Source organism: Coregonus clupeaformis, chromosome 19 (genome assembly GCF_020615455.1).
Source record: "Coregonus clupeaformis isolate EN_2021a chromosome 19, ASM2061545v1, whole genome shotgun sequence".
NCBI classification, from domain to species: Eukaryota; Metazoa; Chordata; class Actinopteri; order Salmoniformes; family Salmonidae; genus Coregonus; species Coregonus clupeaformis.
In genome coordinates this window covers 17,623,149-17,643,197 of record NC_059210.1, presented here as the reverse complement: position 1 = coordinate 17,643,197, position 20,049 = coordinate 17,623,149, and the positions used below count along the sequence as shown (strand labels likewise).

The 20,049-nt window shown below is 40.6% G+C and overlaps 1 protein-coding gene across 1 annotated transcript in view; it reads left to right on the top strand.

Moving 5' to 3' along the window:
• Positions 1–20,049, top strand: part of si:dkeyp-19e1.3 (bromodomain-containing protein 4) — a 124,752-nt gene that overhangs the window by 39,815 nt on the left and 64,888 nt on the right. Inside the window, exon 2 of the mRNA XM_041837624.1 lies at positions 14,089–14,162. Coding sequence (XP_041693558.1) covers positions 14,097–14,162 — 66 coding nt within the window. The 5' untranslated portion in view covers positions 14,089–14,096. The remainder of the gene's footprint in view (positions 1–14,088; positions 14,163–20,049) is intronic.

Below are 20,049 nucleotides of genomic sequence, written 5' to 3'. Positions count from 1 at the left end.
TGCCCCTTAATCAGACCTATGAATGTCTGGCTGCTTGGCAGTTTTTTTCTCTGCACTCGGTCTGCTGAAATGTTTACTTCCTGTAAGGCCCCGTCCAGGGGAGCATGACCTTATGGGTAGCCATGCAGAAGGGAGAAACACCCTTCCCCACTTGTTACACATCTCCAGTAGAACGTAATGATATGCCAATAGAAGGTTTTGGCCCCCATGATTAAATTGTAGTGGATAGGAGGTAGGGCTGTGACAGTCATGGAATTTTGAATGACGGTAATTAGACAGCCAAATGGCCGCGGTCACCGCACATTTTCTCCTCTCCTCCGCTCCTGACTGCATGTGCTGCAATAGAAGGGCGTCCCTATTCAAGTCAATGATGGCATAATGGGTGGACTGTCGGCCATTTGCGAGGAGCCAAGCAGGAAGTCAAAGTAAGAAGTGTACCCATCAATATTTGCTATGATTTGTTGATTCAACTCAACTGATAATACAAAAAATGCATTCCATTGTATGAGCCACATCAGTTAGTATCATTTTTAATGAACATTCTATATTACCATGGAATTGATTTGCATCATAATACCAGGCAGCCATTGCGAGTGTACCCATGAGTTAACCAGTCAAATTGCCAGGGTTAGAGGTTCCAAGCCTGTTCTATTAATTATATTTATATATGTGTGCTGCTGCTGCAGGGAGGGGGGTGTTGCCTAGGCAACCGAAGAAACGTTTGCTACAAAACCTTGCTTGTTTCCGCAAAGAGCAACAAAGTTTTATCACGTTAAGAGCGCATGTTTTTTTACGGTTATGACGGTTATTTTATTTCCATAACCGTCGGTGAGGAGGCCAAAAGCATGGAACCAGTCTGAACGGTCTGATTTAAAGTTTTGATAAATGTACTTTAAAGATGTGATGCTAGGGGCATTAGTCATAGTTTCAAACCATTGCATCTTGGTATAGGCCTAGACTGTTTATTTTTATTTTTTATACATACAGATACATATGCTGAGAAACATGTGCATGAGTTTGATGAGCTGCTCAACAAATGTCATATTGGCTAACATTCCGTCACAGGACATTTAGGACCTATTGCATGCCATATTTAGATCCTGCGGTCACCAACAGGAAATTATGTAATTCGGGCCCCTGCCCTGCAGAAAGACAAGCAACCTGAATGTCATCAGTGTTTTGGCCACAGTTAAGAAAATCACTCCACGTCTCTCTCTCTTTCTTTTACCCATGTCTTTCACTCTTACTCTGCACTGGGTAATATATGGGCTATTCCAGCATTATGGACATGGCATCTGCACGCAAAATCAGAATGGAATGGTCTCACAGAATGGACAAACAAAATATAAATGAAACTTTCATGCGTCTATAGTACCCCTTGGGGGGAGTGTATACCCCAAAAAAGTGGACTTGTAAATAATTAGCTAACAGCTGTTTTTAACTGTTTTGCTATGTCTGTATTCATCAATCTAGTAAGAAGGCAATATTTTGAATAATGTATTGTTTGCTTTCACCTGGAATTGTTTGTCTGAGAAAAAAGCAACTTTTCAACCCATATGATCTACTAAATAAAGTATAATTAACCTTCTACAAATATGATGGTATCATAGCCTTTTCATACTTTATAATGTTTATATATAGTTAGAATCAGTTTTAGGAACATCTACCTAAAATATTTCACCTTTATTACTTTACCCAAAATATCATGACATTAGTGATAGTCAAAATGTGTAAGAAAAACGGCTTGTGTAGGTCACATTCTTTATCATACAGCTATGAAAGTTATATTTAGAACCGCCTGCTTGATAGGAATCCAGTGACTTCTGTGTCATGAGCAAATTGAACAGGAGAGCACCATTTCTAAGGACCGCCCCTTTGACGTGGCAATGAGCTGACAAAATGGATTGTAACGACGCAGCCAACCACTGGATGGAGCCAGATACACGTTTATTCCACAGAGAAGCCTCTGGGTTGTTTTGTGTGCTGACATATAAAATGGTGGAAAATGAGTAAAATAAGGCATGTAAAACATGATCAGTAATTTCCAGTAAATCTAGTGCCTGAAATTGGGCACTGTAATCTTAAGATGTTTTTTAAGAAACGTTATGGATGTTACATGAAATTGACAAGCTTTTTGGGGAGACTGAACATATTAGCAAAAGTTTGAGTTTGTAAGTCTTAGGTCAAAACATGATTAACATTTCAAAGAAAAGGCTTGGCTGAACACAAATTATAATTTTGAATGTTTTATTTTCTATTACTTTAGAGAGGAAAAACAACAGTTATGGATGTTACAAAGTCTGAAATAGACATTAAAATCTTAAAGATTTCTTGATCAAAATGTATCATAACACATATTTTTTTTGTCATTTGGAATGTTTTTAAAACGTCAGCAGAAGGCATTGTACCTTTTAGGATTGCATAATTACAGGTAACCTGAAAGGTATACAAGGCCAGGCGTTTAATAGGTTTCTCCACTGAACAAAAATATAAACGCAACATGTAAAGTGTTGGTCCCATGTTTCATGAGCTGAAATAAAAGATCCCAGAAATGTTCCATACGCACAAAAAGCTTATTTCTCAAAAATGTTTCTCTACCATAAGCCACCTCCAATGGCGTTTTAGAGAATTTGGCAGTACGTCCAACCGGCCTCACAACCTCAGACCACGTGTTTCAAGTTTTAATGTCACATGCACAAGTACAGTGAAATGTCTTTCTTGCAAACTCAAAACCCAACAATGCATTAATCAAAAAACAATGTAAATCTAGAAAAACCCACGAGAAATAACAACAGATATGAAGAACACAAGTAAGTAAGCATACTATATACAGGGTCAGTTCCAATACCATATTTACAATGTGCAGGGATACTGGAGTGATGGAGGTAGATACATTGCATTCGGAAAGTATTCAGACCCCTTCCCTTTTTCCACATTTTGTTACATTACAGCCTTATTCTAATTTTATTCTCATCAATCTACACACAATACCCCATAATGACAAAGCCAATACCCCATAAGGAATTTGCCAAAAGGCACCTAAAGGACTCTGACTATGAGAAACAAGATTCTCTCTGGTCTGATGAAACCAAGATTGAACTCTTTGGCCTGAATGCCAAGCGTGACGTCTGGAGGAAACCTGGCATCATCCCTATGGTGAAGCGTGGTGGTGGCAGCAGCATGCTGTGGGGATGTTTTTCAGCGGCAGGGACTGGGAGAGTAGTCAGGATCGAGGGAAAGATGAACGGAGCAAAGTAAAGAGGGATCCTTGATGAAAACCTGATCCAGACTGGGGCGAAGGTTCACCTTCCAACAGGACAACGACCCTAAGCACACAGCCAAGACCACGCAGGAGTGGCTTCGGGACAAGTCTCTGAATGTCCTTCAGTGGCCCAGCCAGAGCCCGGACTTGAACCCGATTGAACATCTCTGGAGAGACCTGAATACAGCTGTGCATCCAACCTGACAGAGCGGGAGAGGATCTGCAGAGAAGAATGGGAGAAGCTCCCCAAATACAGGTGTGCCAAGCTTGCAGCGTCATTCATACCCAAGAACACTCAAGGCTGTAATCACTGCCAAAGGTTCTTCAACAAAGTACTGAGCAAAGGGTCTGAATACTTATGTAAATGTGAAATTTACGTTTTTGTTTTTATACATTTGCAAAAATGTGTAAAAACCTGTTTTTGCTTTGTCATTATGTGTGTAGATTGATGAGAAGAACATTTTAGAATAAGGCTGTAACGTAACAAAATGTGGAAAAAGTCACGGGGTCTGAATACTTTCCGTATTCACTGTAGGTATTCCTCTTATCTAGGTGGGTGAAAGCAGTGTGGAGAGCAATTGAGGTTGGATCATCTATGGATCTGTTGGGGCGGTATGCAAATTAGAGTGGGTCTGGGATGGTGGAGTTAATTTGTGCTATAACCAGCCTCTCAAAGCACTTCATGATTACATGTCGTTGTGGCATGAAGCCTTAGAGTTCTTGGTGACAGGAATGATGGTGGTCATCTTAAACGTGGGGATTACAGACTGGGACACGGAGAGGTAGAAAATTACCGTGAATTTGCCTGCCAGCTGTTCTGCGCATGCTCTGAGAATGGCATTGTGTGGGCGAGCGGTTTGCTGATGTCAATGTTGTGAACAGAGTGCCCCATGGTGGCGTTGTGGTTATGGTATCGACAAGCATAAGCTACAGACAACAAACACAATTGCGTTTTATTGATGGCAATTTGAATGCACATAGGTACTGTGATGAGATCCTGAGGCCCATTGTCGTGCCATTCATCCACCGCCATCGCCTCATGTTTCAGCATGATAATGCACGGGCCCATGTCACAAGGATCTGTACACAATTTCTGGAAGCTGAAAATGTCCCAGTTGGCCTGCATACTCACCAAACATGTCACCCATTGAGCATGTTTGGGATGTTCCGGATTGACGTTTACAATCGCGTGTTCCAGTTCCCGCCAATATCCATTAACTTCGCACAGCCATTCAAGAAGAGTTGGATAACATTCTACTGGCCACAATCAACAGCCAGAACAACTCTTTGCGAAGGAGATGTATCGCACTGCATGAGGCATGGTGGTCACACCAGATACTGACTGGTTTTCTGATCCACGCCCCTACCTTTTTTTTTAAAGGTATCTGTGACCAAGTCATGTGAAATCCATAGATTAGGGCCTAATTTATTTATTTCAATTGATTGATTTCCTTATATGAACGGTCACTTAGTAAAATCTTTAAAATTGTTGCATTTTTATTTTTGTTCAGTGAATAAAAAAAATAAACCTTTACCAGTTGAAATTAGACAGTAGTATAATAATTTTTAATTTTTTTAATTTTTTTGAAATATTGAAACAAAATATGCAAATGAGACAATATACATACATGTGCCTGTACTGCCAATCCACTTTTCTGGATACTGGATGAAGTCAGTATATCTTGGGGGTCTTTCCATTTGAGAAAGACACTCCAGAACTATATAAACACATCTTTCTATCTAAAATAACTGTACGAAATGTATGAAAAATGCATTTCAGAAGAATACATCACAGAACAAACACACAAAATGTATTGAATGCACAAGCTTCTGAAGCTAAGATTTAATACCTCAATATCCATCACATCCACAACCGGTATGGATGTTACAGATATCATAACGCTGAAAAAGGATACTGACAATGAAGAGAGAAACCAATTACAGACCAGCTTTACAGAGAAAGTTTCAAGAACTTTACAAAAGTTACAAAAATGTCATAAAAAAACACATTATGGATGTTACATTGCCTGTCCCAGTCATGTGACCCCCCTATCTTTAAAATACTGTAGATCAAGCAAACAAAACTCAAGACACTTCAATTTGGTCTGTATTGCTACAATAACATCTCATCTTCATAACTAATACTGGGGTGACAGATGTGAGTGGAGAAAAGCTCAGTGAGCCCTTTCTAAAAGCCATGAAATATGATTGACTGAAGATATGTTTTTGTGATTTGGCCACCTACTCTGTAATGGTCAAAATTCATTACATTTTCTACATAAACTAATAAAGCCTGAACTCCAACATATAGATCACGTGTCAAACTTATTCCACAGAGGGCCGAGTGTGTGCGGGTTTTCGCTCCTCCCTTGTACTTGATTGATGAATTAAGGTCACTAATTAGTGCGGAACTCCACTCACCTGGTTGTCTAGGGCTTAATTGAAAGGAAAAAACAAAAACCAGCAGACACTAGGCCCTCCAGGGAATGAGTTTGACACCCCTGATATTGATCTTAAGGATAATTTTGAACGTGCTTGGTAATTGGAAATTACTCACTTTATTTGTGCATGGTCAGGTTGACTTTTACATGGAATCACCCATATACAAAGGCTACTATGAAGGTTTCCTATCTCCCTCCCTATTTTGTGTAAAGTGCCTACCACACTTACCACTGATTTGAATAGGCCTTTTGCTCGCACTCTTTATTTTTATTTTTTTTATTTTTATTTTTTTTTTTTTATTTCACCTTTATTTAACCAGGTAAACCAGTTGAGAACAAGTTCTCATTTACAACTGCGACCTGGCCAAGATAAAGCAAAGCAGTGCGATTAAAAACAACACAGAGTTACATATGGGGTAAAACAAAACAAAGTCAAAAATACAACAGAAATACATATAATATACAGTGTGCAAATTTAGCAAGTTATGGAGGTAAGGCAATAAAATAGGCTATAGTGCAAAATAATTACAATTAGTATTAACACTGGAATGATAGATGTGCAAGAGATGATGTGCAAATAGAGATACTGGGGTACAAATGAGCAAAATAAATAACAATATAGGGATGAGGTAGTTGGGCGGGCTAATTTCAGATGGGCTGTGTACAGGTGCAGTGATCGGTAAGGTGCTCTGACAACTGATGCTTAAAGTTAGTGAGGGAGATAAGTGTCTCCAGCTTCAGAGATTTTGCAATTTGTTCCAGTCATTGGCAGCAGAGAACTGGAAGGAATTGCGGCCAAAGGAGGTGTTGGCTTTGGGGATGACCAGTGAGATATACCCGCTGGAGCGCAGACTACGGGTGGGTGTTGCTATGGTGACCAATGAGCTAAGATAAGGCGGGGATTTGCCTAGCAGTGATTTATAGATGGCCTGGAGCCAGTGGGTTTGGCGACCGAATATGTAGTGAGGACCAGCCAACAAGAGCGTACAGGTCATAGTGGTGGGTATTATATGGGGCTTTGGAGACAAAACGGATGGCACTGTGATAGACTACATCCAATTTGCTGAGTAGAGTGTTGGAGGCTATTTTGTAAATGACATCGCCGAAGTCAAGGATCGGTAGGATAGTCAGTTTTACGAGGGCATGTTTGGCAGCATGAGTGAAGGAGGCTTTGTTGCGAAATAGGAAACCGATTCTAGATTTAACTTTGGATTGGAGATTCTTAATGTGAGTCTGGAAGGAGAGTTTACAGTCTAACCAGACACCTAGATATTTGTAGTTGTCCACATACTCTAGGTCAGACCCGTCGAGAGTAGTGATTCTAGTCGGGTGGGCGGGTGCAAGCAGCGTTCGGTTGAAGAGCATGCATTTAGTTTTACTAGTGTTTAAGAGCAGTTGGAGGCTACTGAAGGAGTGTTGTATGGAATTGAAGCTCGTTTGGAGGTTTGTTAACACAGTGTCCAATGAAGGGCCAGATGTATACAAAATGGTGTCGTCTGCGTAGAGGTGGATCTGAGAGTCACCAGCAGCAAGAGCGACGTCATTGATATACACAGAGAAAAGAGTCGGCCACTCTACATCAATATCTCCTCTCTTTTTCACTCTCCCATACACCCTTTCTTTTTCTAACCTCTCTCTCGCCCTCGCAATCTCTCAAACAATTTTTTGATTAAGAGTACTTTATATGCACGTAGTACAGTCTGCAAATATTGCCAAAGCATTTCAAAAATAATTTCACTCCCTCACTGTAACAGTTTTCCAAGTGCATGGATGGTAGTTAAGTAGAGTTTCATCTCGCCCACTCATCTCTACCTCCCCTGCTGCTTCTGCTGATTCACTTGTTCTTCTCGATTAGTCTATCTTCTGTTTCGTACTATGCTGATCACCCGGAGTCACCACTTGAAAAGAAGAACCTAGTAAAGCCAGGCGCTTTGAATTGATCATAAGCCATCATGCTTTGACTCTACCGACAAAGAGGGTGTAACTCAGCTTTTGCGAGTGATTCACAGACAAAATAATGACAGTGTTGGACCTAATTTGACCTGGCTGCTCAGTGGCTGTGCTGACTACACGCAAACACACACGCAAGTGCACGTACGCACTTAAAGATACAAAATAAACTAGCCCGCAGTGCACTTTGTGACCTGAGATCCTGTTCAGTAGGGGACACTTACTTAATTTTCCCCCCCACTAGCCTCACGTAAATATTAGTCCCAGTCACCAACAACACCATCATCCCTTGTGTTGAAGGAGTGGCGGTGGTGTTTCCTTCTCTTCCTGACCAAACACAATATTATCAGCAGTCTGAGGGTCATAACACAGGAAACAGGCTTTTTAAAGGCCCAGTGCAGTCAAAAACTTTATTTTCCTGTGTTTTATATATACTGAACAAAAATTAACGCAACAATTTCAACGATTTGACTGAGTTACAGTTCATATAAGGAAATCAATCAATTTAAATAAATTCATTAGACCCTAATCTATGGATATCACATGATTGGACAGGGGCGCAGCCAATCAGAATGATTTTTTCCCCCCACAAAAGGTCTTTATTACAGGCAGAAATACTCCTCAGTTTCATCAACTGTCCGGGTGGCTGGTCTCAGACGATCCAGCAGGTGAAGAAGCCAGATGTGGAGGTCGTGGGCTGGAGTGGTTACATGTGGTCTGCGGTTGTGAGGCCGGTTGGACGTACTGCCAAATTCTCTAAAACGACATTGGAGGTGGCTTATGGTAGAGAAATGAACATTCAATTATCTGGCAACAGCTCTGTTGGACATTCCTGCAGTCAGCATGCCAATTGCACACTCCGTCAAAACTTGAGACATCTGTGGCATGGTGTTTGTGTGACAAAACTGCACATTTGAGTGGCCTTTTATTGTCCCCAGAACAAAGTGCACCTGTGTAATGATCATGCTGTTTAATCAGCTTCTTGATATGCCACACCTGTGAGGTGGATGGATTATCTTGGCAAAGGAGAAATGCTCACTAATAGGGATGTAAATAATAATAATAATAATATGCCATTTAGCAGACGCTTTTATCCAAAGCGACTTACAGTCATGCGTGCATACATTTTTGTGTATGGGTGGTCCCGGGGTTCGAACCCACTACCCTGGCGTTACAAGCGCCGTGCTCTACCAGCTGAGCTACAGAGGACCACTAACAAATTTGTGCACATAATATGAGAGAAATAAGCTTTTTGTGTATATGGAAAATTTCTTGGATCTTTATTTCAGCTCATGAAACATGGGACCAACACTTTACATGTTGTGTTCATATTTTTGTTCAGTATATATTTCCACACTGAGGTTGCAATAATACTGTGAAATTGTGAAAATTATGTTAATGCCGTTTTAGTGTAAGAGCTGTTTGAAAAGACTGCCTGAAATTTAAGCATATTTTGGTGGGATGGAGTTTTGGCCTGCCTGGCGACATCACCAGGCGATATAAGTTAATAAACCAATAACAAAGAGTTTCAAATCTTTCTGCCAATAACAGCTAGTTTTCAGGTTACATATCCCTCCCATTAGGCTCGTCCAATTAGGCCCCTCACTCCTAGCAAACTTCTTGCTTGAGAAATTGCTCTTTGCTAAGAAGCTATTTTTGTTTCTTTTTGACCATTTTAATTTGAAAAGAATGTTACTCAGAAATTATTTGATATTGAGATAGTGGCTGTATTGGACCTTTAACACAACCTAGCCACCCCAAGATGATAAAAACAGCTCAGACCTAGAGAGGGCCTGGAGCTTAGATAAGAATATGGCTGTGGCACGTGCTTTAGGACCTGGTGGGCCGTGTTCATTAGGCACCAAACAGAAGACAACGGACCAAAATAGGTTGGGACTTACCTAGACTTGTCCAATAAGAAATGCTCATTTTTGCTTTCTGTTGCAAAACATGTTTAAAGTTTTCTGTTGTGTGTCCTAATGAACACGAGCTTAGAAAATATGTTGGCTGTGTCACTTGATGTGCTTTGGTTGTTCACTTGTCTTTATGATTTTCATATTTTACAGGCTAGCTCATGTCATTGCTTAGGCAAACTGTTATATAAGAAAACAGTATTGAGATTGATGGCCAGGGGCTGTATGTAAGCAATCAAGCATATCAGCGTAGGAGTGATGATTTTAGAATCAGTTTTGCCTTTTAGATTACAATGAACAAGATTACATGGACAGGAGGGTCCTGATCCTACATCGGCACTCATAATCTGAGACGCTTGACACAGCTCCAGATAAGGAGAAGAGACTATTTTACTTTACTATTATCAATAGTTTTTATGGAGGCTAATCATAGACTAGGGTGTCTGAGCCTAGCTCATTTGTTAGGGCGGTGATGGTCATGGAATTTTGGATGACGGTTATTGGTGAGCCAAATTACCGTGGTCACCATAACAGCAAAACATATACAAATGTTTTAAAGACTCACATTTTCTCCTCTCCTCCGCTCCTGACTGCTTGCTGCCATAGAAATCGAATATTCATTATATTTCTACGTGCTGCTGCAGGGAGGGGGGCATTGCCTAAAGGCAACCGAAGACTAATTTGCTACAACACCTTGCTTGTTTTAGCAAGGAGCACAAGTTTAATCACGTTATTAAGAGTCCATGTTACCACAGAAATGGACTCAACTGCACGAATGCCCGGCCGTCCAGTCTTCAGTCAGCTTTTCATTCCTAACAAAACAATTATTACAACTAGAAAATGTGGTGTTCTTGCTAGCTGTTAAAGTATTTATGGTTGTGATATAAGTTATGGTTGTGTTATAGTAGTGGTAGTAACTGCAGTAGTAATGGTAGTGACTGGTAATAGTTGGAAAAAGTAGATAGATGGAATGATTGATTGATTGGATAAGATAGCCTGAACATGTGAACGTTGGTTTGGTGTCTCTAGCTTGAACGGTTCAAGCGTTACTGTTGGTTAGTTATTTATGCAAATGTGTATAGTTAGTAGTTGATAAAGATTTTAAAGAATTTGAAGTTAGAATAGCCTGAATGTTTTAAAGTTGGTCTTGTAGCTTAATTGGCCAAGAAGCAGGACCATTTACAAAAGCTACCTCCTGTATTCCTATGGTTCTCATTTAACCCATGTTAATTTATGCAAATGCATGCTGTGGCTACTGCTGGCTAGCATGAGGACGAAAAGGGCAGATTTCCAGGAAAACTAGCAGTATTTCAATCTTCTCGATGGAGCTGTGTGGATAAAGGTAACATTTTGAAGTACAGTCGTGGTCAAAAGTTTTGAATGACTCAAATATTAATTTTCACAAAGTCTGCTGCCTCAGTTTTTATGATGGCAATTTGCATATACCGTAATTTTCGGACTATAAGCCGCGCCTTTTTTCAAATTTTTCGACCCTGCGGCTTATATAACGGTGCGGCTAATCTATGGATTTTTACAGCTAACGGCCACTAGAAGACCTCCTAAATATATGGATTTTACAGGTTACAGTCCACCAACTTTAACTCTATGGGCTCTATGACTGGTCCGCGCCCCCCATCTTTAAGCGGCGGGCTCCAGCAGGAAAAGCTGGAGGCCGGAAAAGAGTGAGACAGGTAGCGCGCAAAAGTAAAAGTGGAACCGAGAGTGGTACGAGAGACAGAACGAGAGCAGTGTTGAAAAGTTTGTGTGTCTGAAACGCTATGTGATACAGTACAGTTTACACAGCACAGTATATGTTCTGTAGCTACTATTGCACTAAATGGTAACACTTGAATATGTTATGCAAATATGCAACTTGTTTGTTGAAATGTTAATAAATGGGAGCTTCCTCAAGCAGCCATCTCTTTCCCGACAATCCCCTCTGTGCACGAACCCTTACATATGGTAATTAAACATTAAAACACCTGCGGCTTATAGTCCAGTGCGGCTTATATATGTACACATCATTCAATTTAGCTGCTGCGGCTTATACTCCGGTGCGCCTTATAGTGCGGAAAATACGGTACTCCAGAATGTTATGAAGAGTGATCAGATGAATTGCAATTAATTGCAAAGTACCTCTTTGCCATGAAAATGAACTTAATCCCCCAAAAAACATTTCCACTGCATTTCAGCCCTGCCACAAAAGGACCAGCTGACATCATGTCAGTGATTCTCTCGTTAACACAGGTGAGAGTGTTGACGAGGACAAGGCTAGAGATCACTCTGTCATGCTGATTGAGTTAGAATAACAGACTGGAAGCTTTAAAAGGAGGGTGGTGCTTGAAATCATTGTTACCTGCAAGGAAACACGTGCCGTCATCATTGCTTTGCACAAAAAGGGCTTCACAGGCAAGTATATTGCTGCTAGTAATATTTCACCTAAATCAACCATTTATCAGATCATCAAGAACTTCAAGGAGAGAGGTTCAATTGTTGTGAAGAAGGCTTCAGGGCTCCCAAGAAAGTCCAGCAAGCGCCAGGACCGTCTCCTAAAGTTGATTCAGCTGCGGGATCGGGGCACCACCAGTGCAGAGCTTGCTCAGGAATGGCAGCAGGCAGGTGCGAGTGCATCTGCACGCACAGTGAGGCAAAGACTTGAGCCATGAATAAAGAAGGGTACCAACACATCCCCCGAGAGCAACTTCTCCCAACCATCCAAGAACAGTTTGGTGACGAACAATGCCTTTTCCAGCATGATGGAGCACCTTTCCATAAGGCAAAAGTGATAACTAAGTAGCTCGGGGAACAAAACATCGACATTTTGGGTCCATGGCCAGGAAACTCCCCAGACCTTAATCCCATTGAGAACTTGTGGTCAATCCTTAAGAGGCGGGTGGACAAACAAAACCCCACAAATTCTGACAAACTCCAAGCATTGATAATGCAAGAATGGGCTGCCATCAGTCAGGATGTGGCCCAGAAGTTAATTGACAGCATGCCAGGGCGGATTGCAGAGGTCTTGAAAAAGAAGGGTCAACACTGCAAATATTGACTCTTTGCATAAACTTCATGTAAGCCTTTGACACTTATGGAATGCTTGTAATTATACTTCAGTATACCATAGTAACATCTGACAAAAATATCTAAAAACACTGAAGCAGCAAACTTTGTGAAGACCAATACTTGTCATTCTCAAAACTTTTGACCACGACTGTACAGTGGCATATCCCATCCCTGTATTGAAGTACGATTTCTGACCCATATCTCGCAGCGGCTCCACGGTGTGGAACCAAAGGGACTCTGATAAGGGCTTCACATAATATGATATTCTCACTATAGTCTAACTCTATTATTACTAACAACACTTTGTTTTAGGGAAACCATCTTTCCCTAAATAGGCCAAAGTGATTTTCACCACAGTCTGCTCTGTCACTATGCTATGTAGACCTTATACATCATCAGAGCAGGTGAAGACTGGAGATAATGTAGACCAACTATTGTTTCTTTCACCATCTTTGTGGCACGAAGCAAGGCTAGTAGTAAAAGTTATCGATATTGCTAACTGTTGTGCATAGGACTGTTGCCTACAGTTTGGTGTTTGTCCAGTACAGTATACTATACAGTATACTATATGCCTGCTCCAGCTCCCTTCTCCAGACCTAGCCTAGTTGATGTGTGAACTTAAGCTGTGAGTACTGGATTTGCTTGTGGTTGACCATCTATTTGCTGGTCCTAATTTTAAACTGAACAGAAGAACTTTACATGATAGGATAGTAGGCAGTGAGAAATACCAAAAATAACAGGTTTAAGTGGTCTCCTTAATACATAGTTGTGAACTAGGCCCTATATGGTTTGCTACTTTGCTTGCTCATAGGATGTGCCACATACGGCTATCTTGTACTTTCTTTTGGCAATTAGGTGTCTTTAAGTTTTAACGAGTATGTAGGACAGTGACTAATGATGATATAGCCTATAGACGACCTTGATCGATCAGTTGCTTGATTGGTTGATCTGATCCATGACGTTTGAACCTCATACTGGTAGGGTTGTGACGATACCAGTATCGCGATACTTGTTAGTATTGTTGCAAGGAAACAAAACATGAAGCAAATTTAACTACTTTAGGAAAACAGCCCTAAACATTATGTTGTCATCCAGTCCATTTATTTATTTTCAAGCTATAGCACACAATATTTTACAGACAGCAGGTTTTTATAGGACCAACGAGTTTGGTCTGCTTCGTGTTTCATTTTTGCCATGGAAAATACACTGGTATCGTCAAAGCCCTGTTGTTTGGCTTGGTGCTAGTGATGAGGATGAGTGGCTCAGAGAACCACTTTAGATGTCTTATTAGGCTGGTAGGAACTAAGAATAGAAGAGGCAACAGCACTAGACTCTCTCTGTGATTCGGGTGTTTTGTGTTGCGTTACGTTGTTATGCTATGTTTAATCATGCCTATTATGAATGATCCAATGTTGAATTGTGGTAAAACTCATCTCTTCTCTTTCCCCTCTCCCTTCAGATTTTGACATGAAGAAGGACATCGAGACAGTGATAGCAGAGGAACGGGCTGACATCATCTCCAAGTATGACAAGGTGAGTTTGTGTGTGTGACATCATTGGTTCTGTAAGTCGCCTAAGACGAGGGCTTTGTCCAAAATGAGCTGAGTTGAAAAAAGCACCCTACTCCCTATGTAGTGCACTACTTTTGGCCAGAATCACATATGGTGCCATTTCAGATTTTCCCAAGGTGAGTGTGACAACTGTGTGTGTGTTTGCGCGCCCCATCATGATCTCTTAAGTATGACAAGGGCTGTTTGCCCCATTATATTTGGATTGTTGTACAGATGATTTGTAGCCTAGATGCCGAGACTGTCAACAAACTAACATGTATTTACTTGATGTTTACAAAACGAAACGAGCACTAGGCCTATAGCAATCTGGAATTGGTACATCCATTTAAAAAAAACTTTTGATTAATGATATATAGGCCTTGCCATTTGGTCTTAAAGAATAGAACTTATGAATGCATGTACTCGATCAGAACCCAAAATATACTTTTGTTTTGCCCCATTGTTTGTAAGCAATGTAATCGTAAACAAACACTGTATAGCTTCAAAACATTTTGATCTCATAGATGGTCTATGAATTTGAGCGTGATTACATTTCTCCAACCCCATCCCTCAGCTGTTTACCTAAACAAGTGGAGCACTTTGTTGTTTTTGAAACCCAGATTGTCCCTTTATTATAAATAACTTCAGCCACTCTTGCTGTGTACTTGTGGAAGATTAGTTGAAGGGACTGCTCAAATGAAGGACCACAGACAGATAGCTGTGCCCAGTACTGAACGGCTGACTGTAGGGACAGACTGCCATCCCTGTCCTCTGCCTAGAGTGATGACACTCTAGACCGGCAGACACACAGAACAGCCAAGCTGAAACATTTGATAAACAGTCTAGTAAATGTAATACTCTAACAATGGTAGGGGAAGCTTCTTCTTTTATTCCAGTGTACTTTTGGGAATGTTTGGGAGATTCTGCAACCCAAAATAAGGGTAAATAGAGCAGCGTCCTCTGTCCCATATTATGGTGAAGCGAAGCCCCTGAGTAGAGGGCTTCACGGATCCACCTGTACCTGAATACCCGAAACCCGATCTGGGACCCGAGCAGGTCCGGATTCAGAATTCTAAATATTGTCGGGTCTGATATGATTGTCATTGGTATTGGGAATGTGTAATTTTTACTGATTTGTCCGGAAGGACCCATACAGATCCGAGTGTGACTGCTGCAGTAGAAAGAGGGAGAGAAATATATGTATCATAAGGCTGCTGGCTCTTGCTTTTCACGAGAGTGGCTCTTGTAGCTTGTTGTTGTTGTCCAATCATAAGTCATCAAAGCTGCAATAGGCTATAGTGATAGAGCCTCTGTGTGTGGCAAATGTTAGGAGAGACCTAATCAATGGAAGATGGCATTAAAATAACGGAATTAAAGTTAAAGGAGAAGGATAGGCTACAACGGCCAAGAGCCAACAGGTAGGCTGCTATTTAATATTCTGAATGTTGTTGTTTCTAACTGTGTAGGACGAGAAAGCGCATGCAGCCTCAATTAGCCAAGCTAGCTAGCTTAACTGGCTTCTCCCGGTTTGATGCAGTCAAGACAGGCACTACGTAATCATATTGGATAACCTAACGTTAGCTATGGCAGCTAGTAGTCTACTATAGCACAAGGTTATTTTATTTATAAAAAATTTTCACCTTTATTTAACCAGGTAAGCCAGTTGAGAAGAAGTTCTCATTTACAACTGCGACCTGGCCAAGATAAAGCAAAGCAGTGCGGTAAAAACAACACAGAGTTACATATGGAATAAACAAAACGTACAGTCAATAACACAATAGAAAATCTATATAAAGTGTGTGCAAATGTAGTAAGTTATGGAGGTAAGGCAATAAATAGGCCATAGTGCAAAATAATTACAATTTAGTATTAACACTGGAGTGATAGATGTGTAGAAGATGATGTGCAAATAGAGATACTGGGGTGCAAATGAGCAAAATAAATAACAATGTAAATAACAATATAGGGATGAGGTAGTTGGGTGGGCTAATTACAAATGGGCTGTGTACAGGTGCAGTGATCGGTAAGCTGCTCTGACAACTGATGCTTAAAGTTAGTGAGGGAGATAAGTGTCTCCAGCTTCAGAGATTTTTGCAGTTCGTTCCAGTCATTTGCAGCAGAGAACTGGAAGGAATGGCGGCCAAAGGAGGTGTTGGCTTTGGGGATGACCAGTGAGATATACCTGCTGGAACGCATACTACGGGTGGGTGTTGCTATGGTGACCAGTAAGCTAAGATAAGACGGGGATTTGCCTAGAAGTGATTTATAGATGACCTGGAGCCAGTGGGTTTGGCGACGAATATGTAGTGAGGGCCAGCCAACGAGAGCGTACAGGTCACAATGGTGGTTAGTATATGGGGCTTTGGTGACAAAACTGATGGCACTGTGATAGACTACATCCAATTTGCTGAGTAGAGTGTTGGAAGCTATTTTGTAAATTACATTGCTGAAGTCAAGGATCGGTAGGATAGTCAGTTTTACGAGGGCATGTTTAGCAGCATGAGTGAAGGAGGCTTTGTTGCAAAATAGGAAGCCAATTCTAGATTTAACTTTGGATTGGAGATGCTTAATGTGAGTCTGAAAGGAGAGTTTACGGTCTAACCAGACACCTAGGTATTTGTAGGCTTGGTTGGTTGCTGTCTCGTCTCTCGCTCCCTCCTCACTGCTCCCCGTGTCACTCGGTCACACTCACAGTAGCCAACACAGACAGAACGGCCCCTGCTAGAGCGTCACCTCTCTCTACCTCGTCTCCATCACTCTTTATCAGCTTTGGGCCCAGTTTCCCAAAAGCATCTTAAGGCTAAGTTCATCGTTAGAACCTTCTTAAGAGCATCTTAAAATGTCCAAGCTTTAACCCAAAACAGTCTTTATTGAAGCTGCACTTGAAATCACTAGTAATCTAACGCTGCCTCTGACCACTCATAGAACAGCTAAGGGCATCGTTAGATCACCGTCTGCCCTCCCGTGTCACTTTACATACAGAAAATCTCAGCTAAACATAGAATGAAGATGTTTATCTGTCTCTCTGTGACCAAAAACTTGATAGTTGAATATAAATAGCCTAAAAAGTTTGCAATCTTATAAACAAGCAAAGATAACGTAAAAAACTAACAAAAAAACAACTGAGAACTGAATGATACAAACATAATACAAACACTTAAATACGTAATAGGCTACATAACCTTTCTTCTCTTGATGAGAAAAATGTATTGTATAAAAAAAGTAGATTTTGAATAGCCGTAAATCAGTGTTCCCCAACTGGCGAATTTGGCCAGCGGGTGATTTTTATTTGGCCCACCAAGTTTTCGGAGGAAAAATTATATACAGTGTATTTGGAAAGTATTCAGACCCCTTGACTTTTTCCACATTTTGTTACGTTACAGCCTTAATCTAAAATTGTTTAAATAAAAAAAATGTCCTCATCAATCTACACACAATACCACCCCATAATGACAAAGCAAAAACAGGTTTTTTGAAATTTTTGCAAATTTTATAGAAATGTTTGCAAAGTTATTGGAAATGAAATACAGAAATATCTCATTTACATAAGTATTCACACCCCTGAGTCAATACATGTTATAATCGCCTTTGGCAGCGATTACAGCTGTCAGTCTTTCTGGGTAAGTCTTGAAGGTCTTTGCACACCTGGATTGTACAACAATATGTGCACATTATTCTTAAAAGTATTCTTCAAGCTCTGTCAGGTAGGTTGTTGATCATTGCTAGACAGCCATTGTCAAGTCTTGCCATAGAATTTCAAGACGATTTAAGTAAAAAATGTAGCTAGGCCACTCAGGAACATTCAATGTCTTCTTCGTAAGAAATTCCAGTGTATATTTGGCCTTGTGTTTTAGGTAATTGTCCTGCTGAAAGGTGAATTTGTCTCCCAGTGTTGGAAAGCAGACTGAACCTAGGATTTTGCCTCTGAATAGCTCTATTCCGTTTATTTTTATCCTAAAAAACCTCCCTAGTCCTTGCTGATGACAAGCATACCCATAACATGATGCAGTCACCACCATGCTTGAAAATATAAAGAGTGGTACTCAGTGATGTGTTGTGTTGGATTTGACCCAAATATAACGCTTTGTATTCAGGACATGAAGTTTATTTCTTGCCACATTTTTAGCAGTTTTACTTTAGTACCTTATTGTAAACAGGATGCATGTTTTGAAATATGTTTATTCTGTACAGGGTTCCTTCTTTTCATTCTGTCATTTAGGTTAGTATTGTGGAGTAACTACAATGCTGTTGATCCATCCTCAGTTTTCTCCTATCACAGCCATTAAACTTTGTTTTAAAGTCATTATTGGCCTTATGGTGAAATACCTGTGGTTTCCTTCCTCTCCGGCAACTGAGTTAGGAAGGATGCCTGTATCTTTGTAGTGACCTGGGTGTATTGATACACCATCCAAAGTGTAATTAATAACTTCACCATGCTCAAAGGGATATTCAATGTCTGCTTTAGGTATATTCAATGTCGTCTTTTTTTTTTTTTTTTTTACACCCATCTACCAATAGGTGCCCTTCTTTGTGAGGCACTGGAAAACCTCCCTGGTCTTTGTGGTTTAATCTGTGTTTGAAATTCACTGGTCGACTGAGGGACCTTACAGATAATTGTATGTGTGGGGTACATTTTAGGCAGGTCTAAAGAAACATTACAATATGAAGAAAATGTACTGTATTTTAGAAGAACCTAATATGAGTCAGCCTACTTTATGCTATTTGTCTATGCGCCATGCCATAGGCTGTAGGCTAGTTCATTTAGCAGACAAGATATGCAGATGCCATTATTATATATTCAATGATTGTATTGTAAAAAAATATATAATTGAACTTTAGCTGTGTAAAATTGAAATAATATGTTTCCCATTCCGGAGGGACTGCGCATAAGAGGAGAGCATAACAGTGATCATTTGAAACAGGTCCTATACGCTAGATTGAGTTATTTGGCAAATGTAGTTGTGAATGATACAAACCTTAGGTCTTAGAAATCCAAACATATATGGGCTGGATGATGCGACTACTGTATAGGCTATTAACTATTTGAAAAAGATGCAAAAAGATATTGCGCTCTGTTCCTTGCCTCAGGCTGCACACCCTGTTCTCTCATTAAGTGATCATATTTTAACCCATCAGACTATTGTCAATGTAATCTTGTCTTTACAAATATGTATTTTTAAGCATCTCCAATCAAAAGTTACATCTAGAATCTGCTTCCTATTTCGCAACAAAGCCTCCTTCACTCATGTTGCCAAACATGCCCTCATAAAACTGACTATCCTACCGATCCTTGACTTCGGCGATGTCATTTACAAAATAGCCTCCAACACACTACTCAGCAAGCAAATTTGGATGTAGTCTATCACAGTGCCATCCGTTTTGTCACTAAAGCCCCATATACTACCCACCATTGTGACCTGTACGCTCTTGTTGGCTGGCCCTCACTACATATTCGTCGCCAAACCCACTGGCTCCAGGTCATCTATAAATCACTTCTAGGCAAATCCCCGTCTTATCTTAGCTCACTGGTCACCATAACAACACCCACCCGTAGTCTGCGCTCCAGCAGGTATATCTCACTGGTCATCCCCATAGCCAACACCTCCTTTGGCCGCCATTCCTTCCAGTTCTCTGCTGCCAATGACTGGAACGAACTGCAAAAATCTCTGAAGCTGGAGACTCTTATCTCCCTCACTAACTTTAAGCGTCAGTTGTCAGAGCAGCTTACCGATCACTGCACCTGCACGCAGCCATTCTGAAATTAGCCCACCCAACTACCTCATCCCCATATTGATATTTATTTTGCTCATTTGCACATAATCTTTTGCACATCTATCATTCCAGTGTTAATACGAAATTGTAACTATTTT